Genomic DNA, 11,878 nt, shown 5'->3' with positions numbered 1-11,878 from the left:
AAATAATAAAAATGAGATCAGCTCTTTTTTTCAGCACAAGCAGATGATAGTCACATTCTAAAATGTCTCAGTAGAGGGCTCTCTAATTTTAGCAAGGGTGAGTTACCATACTGGGAAAAAAGACTGGGAGGTGTGCAGAACAGTCACATGACAGGATTGGTAGTGCGCCAGCCAAGAGACAGACAGGTCACCTTTGAGGAAAGACATTTGAGTGTGGGCCTACAATGACAAAGGCCTAATAGAAATTATATTTCTAAACAATAGAACAAAACATTAAAATGTTATGTGAAGATATTAGAAGGCAGTGTTTGTAACATTATAGAGAGGGTCAGTTTGAGTTAGAAGTTGAAGTCTTGGCATGCACAACTCTGTGCTGCATAAGTAATTTAGAGATTTTTAAAGGTGAGTGTGATCACAGGTCAGACAGGGCCAGCAGGAATTGTATAATATTCTGACTCTGCAGAGACCTTTGAACTTGCATATAAACAGTGGCCACCTTTGCAGACACTCGGCATAAGTTTAAGGTGTTAAGTGTCACTCTCAGATGTCACCCTGTAAAACCCAAGGTCATAACTGAAAGGGAATTCAGTTCAAGCTTAGAATGCTACAGTCAGTTCTTCTGAGGATTTTTTCTTAATCCACAGGGTAACTCGGCTCGTTTCTCCTTTTGTCTGCCTGTAAAGTATCAGGCACATTATAATTTAATGGGAGGAGTTTAATATGTAATTTCTTGCTATAAAAAGAGTTCACAAAACCTGACTGGTAGCTACGGACGTTTCAGATAGAAAACATTGCTTGATCGCCACCTAATGGACTCCCCGAGAAGACACTGAGATGTTATTGTTGGACCTACAGGTCCCTCTGCTGGACGATGAAAGAAATGATTTTAGTTTAGGTCATCGCCATACAGTCGCTAGTTACATAAGAGATATATACTGCACACAGACACACAGGCTTTTATCACGGACTCATCTGAAGATTGAGAACATTTGTAAAAACGTCAGCAAACAGTGATGATGATGATGATGATGATGATGATGATGATGATGATGAACTAATAAGAACTCCAATGGGGGTCGGCGGATCCTAAGAATGTTTTTAATGTATGTTTACTGCATGCGGAATAAAAATAGGTGGGTATACACTCCATATACCCGTGTATACCCTGCACAACTTCGCTGCTTGCAGGAGTCTGGGGATTTGACAGTCCGCGGTAGCCTCCAAACCAGGCTCACGTTTATGTTTTTTTTTTTTTTTTTCTGTTGTTGTTTTTATTTTATTTTTTGCGACACGAAAATTACATACATACATACACCGGTAAATACTTACAAGGTGCAAACAAAAAACACAACAAAAAGAAGAGGCCCACCTTCATGTGACACAAGCAGGTTGACGCTTGATGACGTTTTCAGCAGCTGACAAATGAGATTCTTCTCCGCCAACTCGGAGGGCATTACTTCCGGGTGTGAAACTGAGCCGAAGAGGAGCCTTCATTTCGAGGACACCGGGTATGAAAACTGAGTTCTTTCTTTTGCAAAGGCGGTGTGTGGATCACACATCAGAAACACGACTCTGAGGTTGCTGTTGATTTGTGTGTAACCGAGAATTGTTCATGTTCGTTTTGCATAAGGAACGACAATGCAGGCCGTCACTGCGATAAAATCATTTGTTTTCGAGCACGCGTCTGTCCTGTCCTCTGTCGTCACAATAACAGGTAAGTAACAAGTAACATGCATTTACATACAACGTAATCATAAGTAACCCTTTTACATATATTTTATTATGATGTAACAGTTATGTAATTGTTATTCACGCTTGGCATTCTGTGTCTTCTGTCTGTTTACTAACATGATTATTCAAACATGGTTCGAATAGTTTCATTACGTGAAATCACTGTCGATGTTTCAATCTATCGATTTCGATTTTTGGCGACTTTGTTTAGTTTTGTTGTCTTGAAGGTCGTCGGTGATTGTGTTTTAAAAATATCAGGCTATGTCTTTTCTCTTTTCTCCATGCCTTTTCTCGCAAATATTCAACATTTTCTCTAACTTAACATGTTGCAAAATACTTGAATGTGAATCATAAACTAGAAAGAATAAACAAACAAGAATGTCAACACATCTATTGGACTTGTACAATTGTAAGCACAGAATTAGAAGCAGCTTTTGTGTGAAATAAAATAGTCTTTACATTTATAGTCTAATAGTCTAACTATTTTTTCCTCACGCTAGTGGGATTCTATGGGCTGAAAAAATGGATGGCAGGTCCAGCTTGCCGCAGCAAAGTACGGCTGAATGGAAAGACTGTCCTGATCACTGGAGCCAACACTGGGATTGGCAAGGAAACTGCTGTTGACATGGCTAGTCGGGGTCAGTGATTTATTGGGCTTCTTGTAAATGATCTCATTTTATCTTGCAAAGAAAAAGATATTGAGCGATATGTATTTGCATATTAGGGGCCAGAGTCATTTTGGCATGCAGAGACATGGACAGAGCTAATCAGGCTGCAGAAGAAGTGAGGAAGAGGAGCGGAAATGGAAATGTTATCGTCAAACAATTGGACCTGGCATCTCTGCAGTCCGTGAGACAGCTGGCCAATGACGTTATCGCCACTGAAGAGAGGCTGGATGTGCTCATCAATAATGCAGGTAAACCTATGAATGACACTACGACGTGCACCAACATCTTTCAGAAGGTGCTCCAAAGAACATATGGGAGGTTTCAATGATCTTGTATTTTTGACTTGGAGGTGTCATGAGCTGTCCACAGTGGAAGACCACAGATGGATTCGAAATGCAGTTTGGTGTGAACCACCTAAGCCACTTCCTACTGACAAACTGCCTGTTGGATCTCCTGAAGAAGTCGGCTCCGAGCCGCATTGTCATCGTCTCCAGCTTGGCTCACGAAAAAGGTACAACCTTTGATTTTCATTTTTTTTTTTTTTTCTTTAAATGTAATCCTTATTGTCAAAGTTGGTTATTTGCGTGACATCAAATTCAGGGTTTTTCAAATGTGATTCTCATCAAAAGGCAAAATTCATTTTGATGACATCAATCTGGAGCAAAGTTACACTCCCTGGATAAGCTACCGTCAGAGTAAACTTGCCAACGTCCTCTTTTCACGTGAGCTGGCGAAGAGGCTGCAAGGTATTAAAACATAGTTATATCTGTGAAGAAACGGTACATACATTGTGTAAACAACTCAATGCTTGATGTGTTATGTCCCATGCCTTTTTTTTTTCCACCTGCAGGAACTGGAGTAACAACTTACAGCCTGCACCCTGGAGTCATCTGGACCGAACTGGGACGCCACTTTGTGCTTCAAATCCCCTTGTGGAAGAGAATCCTGTACAGGCCATTTATGTACCTCATCAAGTCCCCAAAAGACGGCGCTCAGACCACCATCTATTGCGCAGTGGAGGAGAGCCTGAAGGATCAAAGTGGCCTCTACTACAGGTAAGTCAGTTACACCAGTAGGGGGCAGTCACATGAAAGATAAAAGGCTGTGATATTTATTATTTGTCTATGCGGTAGAAGTGTATCTATGAACAAACCTAACATCATCATTTGACAATGCTGGTCTTATTTGTTTTCTTGTGGATGTGGCAACAACTCTATTATTATTTCAGATAATACAGTCACCTTGCCTGTCCTCAGGAAAATATCTCCTTTCAGCAGCTAGGCAACAGGCGCTTTATTAGACCTTCATTTGGTAAAATATTACATCTTTTTACAACAGTTACATCTGAAGGCTTCACTTTATTGCTGGCTGATGGCTGTGTGGCAAAACCGGAACTTTGTTCCCAAATGAGATCAGGTGGCAGTGGCCAGCCTTACCCTCCTGCTAAATTTAATCTTGCTTTGGTAGAAGCTGTATTACTCTTGAGATTACTAAACTGCAGCGATTATCCGAAGTCGAAACAGCTTCTCGCAGGTGAAATGGTGTTTGATGTTGTTGTTGCTGCGCTGCGTGACTCAGAAAATGACTCAGAATCTGCATGTTTTCACACACTTTATTCTCCGTTGCGGGTCGATGTAGAAAACTACTCGATGGTTTTCACATTTAGAGCGTGATAACAGACTATTGACTGATTCCCATTTTTCAGTCTCATCACTGCATCGACGCGGTCGGAGCAAGCTGAGTCACCTGTTTTAACACTAAACTGTGCACTGATTACAGCGACTGTGCTCCAAAAACACCAGCCCCTCAGGCGGAGGATGATGAAGCTGCAAAGAAGCTGTGGGATCTGAGTGCCTCCATGGTCGGCCTGGCGTAAACCACCACGACGCTGATGACAAGCGCGACAATGTCAATGGTGACGATTGACGTTGGAGCAAATAAACTGCCAATCACGACCATTGCACTTAAAAAAAGAAGAAAAAGAAAAGATTTGTGTTGCTATGTTTATATATTAGCTTTGTCGTAATTGAATGAGCCGATAAACAAGAGTTAACCACTGCATCTCGACGCTCCCTCAGAGGAGGGGTCAAATGTGGAGAACAAATTTCACATGTTTAGGTATGTGGCAAGTATTGGAACTCTAGTTGCTAGGCATTAGAATGTACAGCAGGCTTCATCCACAATGATTTTAAGTGTTGATTGCCTTTAACCTGGTTTGATATTTCAATCGACGATCTTCACAAAAAATTCTCTGTTGACTGTGAACTTCACTGTCACTGAAATTCATTATGGAGGAGTGTGCTTCAAAGCTTTTTTTTTTTTTTTTTTTTTAATCCACCTGGCAATTAAAGTGCTATTCTAATTCTTCCATGTGCCATTTACCTGTTTTTAAGGCATGGTTTCCATTCATTCACATCACAACCAATCATTTTGTTCAAAGTGAGACCAACGGGGGGGAATGAATAACATTTGTTTTCAATATTTAAATGCTCTTATGCAATAAATGTATCAAGACACACTTTTTTTTTTTTTTAGGTTTCTTTTAGGTTTATCTCGAAGGCACTTTCTACAAATTGTGCTACAAACAGTCAAATTCCATAGGACTCAAAGCTACATTTCAGACGAGTGCGTCACACTTTTTTTTCTTTTCAATTGAAAGTCCATTAATGGTGCTAATTACATTTGCACAAAGTGCACTCAGGTGGACTGCTGGCTACAAACGGACCCTGTATGCTTCCTACACATTACGTAATATTGTAAGGGAGCCAGAACAGAAGAAAAAGTACCTTGTTGCGGCATTTACATTCAAAATTGTTGTACAAACACGACAGAAGAGATGAACGGAAGATAACTCTTCAGGTGGGGTGTAACACAGAAAATAAATCTATCTATATTGCTCAGTTTTCATACATATATATATATGTATATATATATATATATATATATATATATATATATATATATATATATATATATATATATATATATATATTTTTTTTTTTTTTTTTTAAATTACACATTATTCAACACCATGATGGCCGTGCACCGACACAGCTAAACCGATTGATGTACTTCCTGACGATATGTGGCGTTAACACTTCTACTACCACGACGTGTGCTGCGTCGACACTTTCACAAACTAATGAGCCAGCTCTTCAAAATCGTACAGCTGCTTCATCTGCTCCACTTGCATAGAGTGCCTTCTCACAAGCTTCTTCTTGGTCTTCAGGCCGCCTCTCTTTGGTGTGTTTGGTGCTACGGGAGCTATCGACCTAAAGCCTGCCGCCAGCGGCGACGAGGGCTTGCTACTGGCCCCGATGTCAGGGATGGGAGGGTTTGGGTTGACATTAAGAGGCGGCAGGTGGCCCGGCCTGGTGTGGGATATGTGGTCCAGCAGCAAGGTGCCAGATCCTCTCCTCTCCAGGAGGCTGGGCCCTCGCCTGTGTGCCGTGCTGGGAGAGGCCGGCCCCGCGTTGCTGTCCAGAGATTCTCTGGAGCTGTTCAGCAGCGCCAGAGGGGACGTGTTCAGTTTCCGTCGCTCCACCGGGATCTTGGGAGAGTCCAGCGAGCCGGAGTCTGAGTAGAGCTGCGAGTCTGAGTCGTAGTGGTCGTTCCCCAGGCGTCTCCTGTGCATCGTGTCCCTCAGACTGGCCACGCCGGTGCTGCTGCAGCTGTTACTCTCCTGCTCTGCAGGCACAGTGCTGCGCCTTGCCAGCGGCTGGTGCTGACCCAGAGTCCTCTCATAGGACGCTTTGGACGTCGGTGGGACGGAGAGCGAGGTGGACATCTTGCACAGCTGCTCGGCCACCAGCGGGAATGAGCCGTCCTTGCTGTCCACGCTGCTCTGCCGGGACAGGGACGACCTCTTGCTGAGGGACAGGCCGTTCACGCCGACGACCACGTCGTCGTCGGAGCTGGCTCTCTTGCTCTCCTCGTGGGCGGCGGCCAGGACGGAGGGAGCGATCAGGCCCCAGGGCTCCGACTGCAGCCTCTTCAGCTGGGGCAGGCGTGCGCGCTTGGGGTTGGCGGGCCGGCGCGGTGGAGACGTGGGCCCGTTGGCCAGCTTCCCGGCCGAGCTTGATGTCTTCATCTTGGCCTGGAAAGCGAAGACTGTGTTCTGCAGCTCCTGCTCGGGTTCTGGTGCGGGCGACGCCGTGACGTCGATGTGAGACGGAGACGTGCAGTACGCCGGCGACGACCTCCCGTCCAGGCCCGGCGACGGAGGGACGTTCAAGTACTGTTTGGTTTTCTTGGTGCCCGACGGCGATTTGTCTGTGGTGATGATGATGACCTCCTTCCCTTTGGCCTTGCACGCATCCAGGAGCAGCTTCAGCGTCTGCTTGTCGTCGGCGTTGATGGCGTAGACCAGCGCTGAGGCGCCGCTCCTGTCCTCCAGGCTGGGATCGGCCCCGTTGCTCAGCAGGTGGTCCACCACCTCGTGTCCTGCTTTGTGGATGCAGGCGTGCATGAGAGCCGTCCTGCCCGTCTTGTCCTGTATGTTGGGATCGGCCTGGTTGTCCAGCAGGTACTTCACCATCTTGCACTTGCTGACGCTCTGCTGGTCGGCGTGCGCGGACATGCACGTCACCATGAGCGGCGTCTCGCCGCGCTCGTTGCTCTCGTTGATGTAGGCGCCCCCTTCCAACAGGAGCCTGGTGAGTCTCAGGCGTCGCAGCCACACCGCCTTCAGGAGCGAGTTGCCGTCCGTGCGCAGCTCCAGGATGTCTGCCATGTCGCGGCCGATCACAGGTCTTCCCACTGGTGAAATCTAGAGCCTGCTGCCCTTTAAACACAACAAATATATCAAACCATTTGGTTAATATCGGCGATAACTAACCAACTAAAAGACCATCAGCAGGTGGCAGTCTCTGACCATCGACAAAACTCGATATCAGGGATTTAGAGCGTGGAAAAGGTGTGTAAATACTGACACTCTGGGTGTCACGAATGTAGTTTTGTCATATGGCAAACATTTAACCGTACAGAACACTGCTAATGATTTGACTACTACATTTTAAAATAGGAGCTACTCATGAACATGACGAGGATCAGTGGGAATCAAAGGTAATCTTCAAATTGATCTCTAATGACATTTATAGAATAAATAAAACACAAAACTGCTATTTATCCTTAAAAAGCCAGTCCGCAGCAAGTAGGATCAAATGTTGATCTTGCTGTATGTCGGTGTGAATTTCATTAAAACTCCTCAGCTGACAAAGTATTAATATCAAAAATCTGACAGGACCGATGACACAAAAATAGTGGAACGCGTGGATTTCATTCGGGATAACTTGGCAACACAGACGCGCCCCGTTTTAAAGTCAACACTCATCCACCCGTCATTCGTATTTACTGTCATTATCGCACACATTTTTATTATTTTTTTTTTTTAACGTCTATTCGTTCGTTCTATCCACTATGCGCGCACTAAGAAATATGAACGTGACGTTTCGTCCAACTCACTCGGTTACTATGATGCGTAACGCGCCTCCTCGGGGGAGGCAGAGAAATGGCAAAACGCAATAAAACGATTAAAAGTTTAACTGGCGAACCGTCGTCTTTAATGACTTCTGTTGGTGGGGGGAAATGAGAAAAGAAATCATCAGTTTAAGCGCGCGTATTCGCCCACTTACCTGGTGGCAGGAGAGGTTTTCCATGTTCAAAGTAGCTGCCGCTTTGACACGCGAGAGGGCGAGGAGCAAAATGAAGAATCCGTTAAAAGAGAAACTTTGGCTGCAGTTCTCTGCAATGTTGGTGTTTTCCTGTGGCTCCCATCGACGCGCCTCGTCCGGGCTCCGCCGTGCCTCTTCTGTCACCATCGCACAGCACGAGCTGCGGTTCTTTTGTTATGGAGGCGCGCTACATCAGTCCAATGGGGAGTATCCCTTTCACTGCGCACTCAAGGATCACAACCTGGAGATGTTGCGGGTTAAAAATAACTTACTTTCCTGCATGCTGAATGAAACGTGCCTCCCCTTGACGTCAGAGGCCACCAAAAATAAACCCCGCGTCTGACGAAAAAGAAATAAAAAAAAACCTATATGTCCACGTCTGTCTCCGTCTATCTCTGGGTGGCAAACAAGACGAGTGTTGTTGTTTTTTCCCCTCACACAGAAATATCTGTGTAATTAATGCGTCTTTCGAGGGGAGTTTACGTCGAAGGGATCGTTTGAAAACAAAAGCACGGATGGACATGTGGAACACGTTTATGCTTTTTGTTTACATGAGGACTAAAATCAGTGCAATTTATTTGTATGAAATTTAAATATGAGAATAAAGCCAAACAATCCTTTCATGATTTGAGATAAAAATAACCAGAATTAGCTTTATTGTCAGTGCAAGGTGGGAGCAGTCAAATGCACCTTATATGAAAATGCCAGTTTACTTTTGTGTGGTATTTAGATTTTTTTTAAAGGCCAAGTGTGTGAAGTGTAGAGGGATCTGCTGTAATGTGATTTAACCCTACACCTGTGTGGTTTTAGTTAGCTAAGGACATAGCATACATTTCCATTGGCCTTTATGTTTATAAAATGGGCCAACTTGCAAGGAGGCTACTGTGGTTATCCAACATGGATCTGTACAGTATGTAGCGCATCAAACAGATTAAAAAAAAAAAAAAAAAAAAAAAAACATTTTAGGATGACATCACAGAAATGTGTGAAATGAAGTGACACATCAGAAAACAGAATCCAGCAAAAACAATTGACCAATATTTTTCTTCTGTTTAAATCTTATTACACTTGGACAAACATTCTGTTCGTAGTCTGACACACAATAATATTGGAATTGATATGTAGCAAGAAACCACTGTGTCAGATTAGCCTTTGTCAGTGCTCAGAAACTGAGCAGACAGGAACAAAATATTTCCCACCTCCATATATTTACTGCACAATTAAAGAGGCCAAAACTTGTAGCAGCCATCACAGCTATGGAGCCTAATAGGGACATTTCTATTTTTAGGTTGCTATGAGACAGCACCGAAGCAGTTTCTAATGAGAACAGTGATGTTTGCAGCCCTGCAAGAAACAGGTAAAACAGACGCATTGCATCCCATACAAGACCCAAAGGCATTGGAGGAATTTGCTCAGATCATGTTGTGAGGGTGATGTTTTCTATTTCGTGTGGGGTTTTTCTTGTCCTCTGCACGGGGAAGACAACATCACCACCACCATCACCACCGTTCGCGCATAAATCATTAGTCCTCTGACCCCTGCTCTTTTCCTCTGAGACTGGGTCTAATCACTTTATGACCCATCCAAACACTTGACGTCTCAGGACTCCAGTCGTCAATGCCAGCAGTGATTTCTCACCTGTGATTGCCTCCACAGGCCCCAGGGACATGTTGTTTACGAGGCACACGCTGGAAGTGGGTTTATAAATCGCCACATGTATTGTAGTCAAGTCAACAGAATGTGTCGCAGCCATGTCAGAGACATCGTGAGAGAAATGTCTGTGCAAACATTGTCTAACCGAAAAACTGTTTTCTTCTCACCTGTCTACCTATAAGAAAAGGCCACCTTTTAATTGCTGTATCCATCTGTGATGTCACAAAGGGCAATGATACCTCTTCAACAGCCCCAGCGAGGTGTTCACTCGCCCCTTTGACAACAACGTTCCAAAGGGGATCAATTTTAAGTGTTTTTAGTTTCACAGTATGGGATCTTTAAAGTTGAACAAAAAGTCGTCTTGAATATTCCAGCTAAACACTTGCCAGAAATAAAAGAGGTGTTCACCCTATCAATTTGCTTGAAACATTCTTAAGTGTAGCTGTCATATGAATTATGCATCATATTACTGGAAATGGCCTGCGTCATGGACGTGCACTCCACAGAGACACACTGGAGCGGCTATGTGGCCAAACCCATTGTTATGGTCATATTTTAATTCAATTTCTTAAATGTAATTATTTTGCACCGCAGTCCAGGTGCAGAGTACTTCCCCGCCCCAGCCGCTGTCATCCGTGGTATATTAAAAGGAAAATAAATAATGAAAGTGAAAAGAATAAGCGGCGTCACCCCCCGGGAACAGTTTCCATTTTCAGATATCTTACATCGCAGCTGCTGCTCTTCCTCCCCTCCTTTCTAAATATAACATTTTATTCATGTCTGCGTTGGAAGATTTTTTTTTCTTTTTTAACTCACCAGATTACATTATCTCTGAGGCTATTCATAGGTCCTGGCAAGTTACATGTAGGAGTCATTGACTGTTATCAATCACTGTGATCACGATGTACACGATGAACACAAAGCCTGGTCTTAATCTCAAGCCCATGTCGTCATTGGAAAAAAAGAACCTGGGAAAGAGAAATAAAGGCACAAATCAAACAACTATATGGGAGGGGGGGGAAAGATGATTCTTGTCCAGACCCTGCCTAGGCCAACGCGTCTATTTTTAAAATCCTATGTTGATTGAGTGTCTGGCTTCGCTGAGGGAAGTTCAGCGGTGATGCAAGCACACCTCTGTGTTCAGATGTTTTAACCTCTCACAGTCCCGCGTCACACGTAAACACAGACTGAATGCTTTTCAGAGTAAACAGGGCTATTTTAGAACACCTGTCGTGCCGAGGTATTTTTAGATGAGCGTCAGAAACAACAGCAACCCGTCATTAGCCTGCCGTTATTGAAATACGCGGTGAAAACATGTTGGAAATGAGGCAGCAAGCTGATTGTCTCTCTTACCTTCAAAATGTTTCTAGCTGCTACCTTAATGCTAAGCTAATTTAGCCAACTGCTGGGGGGCAGTTTTGTATTATTGACCTTGGCTGTCAAAAGGAATCCCTGTTCTCCTCTGCTGCCCAGACAGGAAAGCAAGGAAGCAGTGGTGTAGTGGTCCCTGGAGGAGTGGGACTACTCTTAATTCATGGTCCTTTTTTAAGCAACCCATTCAGCAAATGATAAAGGCCATGATGTGCATCAGAGGGGATTGAGAAGTGGGTTTACCCATTGCTTTACCCAAATGAAAAATAAGCGGGTGTTCCTTTTTATACCCACATCTACTCTGCACTACACCGTTGCAAGGAAGTGCATCAGCCCATTTCCATCCCTTACAAGAGGTGGATAGAGCACGGTAGCGGTGTAGCTCTCAATGATCCACCGCTGAGATTGAAAACCTTCCTGCCAAGCTCATCTCAATCACCTGTCATGAAATCTCCCGCTTCCATAGGGTGTTTTTGGAAACAGAGACCCTCTGACAGACGCAGCTCACGCGCAAGATCTGTGCAAGTCCCCAACCAAACCTTCCAAACCTCAGCCACATCTGCATCTCTGCGCGGAAGTTGGTGGTTTTCTCCCCGGAGTGCGCACCCTCTGCTGTCGTGCCGCCGCTTTGTGCTTCTTCCCCTGCGCCTGTTGTCTCTTTAAAGACCGAGTTTGACATTTTCATGGCATTTGGTGTCTACGCGATTGTATCAAGCGAGTGTGTGGGCTGCGACGGAGATGAGCTGGCATGAACCCTGCTGGACTGGACCGCTACATTCCTCC

At 44.4% G+C, this 11,878-nt stretch overlaps 2 protein-coding genes across 3 annotated transcripts; one reads left to right on the top strand and one right to left on the bottom strand.

The window, feature by feature from the left end:
- The first annotated feature begins 1,536 nt into the window (after positions 1 to 1,536).
- Positions 1,537 to 4,854, top strand: LOC142896340 (retinol dehydrogenase 13). Its single transcript, XM_076037934.1, has 7 exons — positions 1,537 to 1,714; positions 2,232 to 2,369; positions 2,456 to 2,647; positions 2,749 to 2,910; positions 3,029 to 3,145; positions 3,250 to 3,454; positions 4,179 to 4,854. The coding sequence occupies exons 1-7, from the start codon at positions 1,639 to 1,641 to the stop codon at positions 4,273 to 4,275; spliced, it is 987 nt and encodes a 328-aa protein (XP_075894049.1). The 5' UTR covers positions 1,537 to 1,638; the 3' UTR covers positions 4,276 to 4,854.
- Positions 4,855 to 5,355: 501 nt separating this feature from the next.
- Positions 5,356 to 8,595, bottom strand: ankrd34c (ankyrin repeat domain 34C). 2 transcript variants are annotated; one of them, XM_076037918.1, is made up of 3 exons: positions 8,344 to 8,595; positions 8,033 to 8,073; positions 5,356 to 7,182 (listed from the first exon to the last, which is right to left on the bottom strand). In XM_076037918.1, exon 3 carries the CDS (start codon positions 7,129 to 7,131, stop codon positions 5,539 to 5,541), a length of 1,593 nt encoding a protein of 530 aa, XP_075894033.1. In that variant the 5' UTR covers positions 7,132 to 7,182; positions 8,033 to 8,073; positions 8,344 to 8,595; the 3' UTR covers positions 5,356 to 5,538. The 2 variants fall into 2 exon arrangements, with proteins under 2 accessions (XP_075894033.1, XP_075894032.1); XM_076037917.1 differs by having other exon boundaries at positions 8,033 to 8,595.
- Between the last annotated feature and the right edge of the window lie 3,283 nt (positions 8,596 to 11,878).

This window comes from Nelusetta ayraudi, unplaced genomic scaffold, assembly GCF_046127955.1.
Source record: "Nelusetta ayraudi isolate G7.1 ecotype Tasmania unplaced genomic scaffold, CSIRO-AGI_Nayr_v1 ptg000053l, whole genome shotgun sequence".
In the NCBI taxonomy this organism is placed as follows: Eukaryota; Metazoa; Chordata; class Actinopteri; order Tetraodontiformes; family Monacanthidae; genus Nelusetta; species Nelusetta ayraudi.
This window is presented reverse-complemented; position numbering and strand designations above follow the sequence as displayed.

Excerpts from the sequence above, each read along its gene's own strand:
- LOC142896340 (XM_076037934.1), top strand. The coding sequence starts at position 1,639 with ATGCAGGCCGTCACTGCGATAAAATCATTTGTTTTCGAGCACGCGTCT. Across the intron at positions 3,146-3,249 it reads GCTGGCGAAGAGGCTGCAAG|GAACTGGAGTAACAACTTAC; the intron begins GTATTAAAACAT and ends TTCCACCTGCAG. Across the intron at positions 3,455-4,178 it reads CAAAGTGGCCTCTACTACAG|CGACTGTGCTCCAAAAACAC; the intron begins GTAAGTCAGTTA and ends CACTGATTACAG.
- ankrd34c (XM_076037917.1), bottom strand. The coding sequence starts at position 7,131 with ATGGCAGACATCCTGGAGCTGCGCACGGACGGCAACTCGCTCCTGAAG.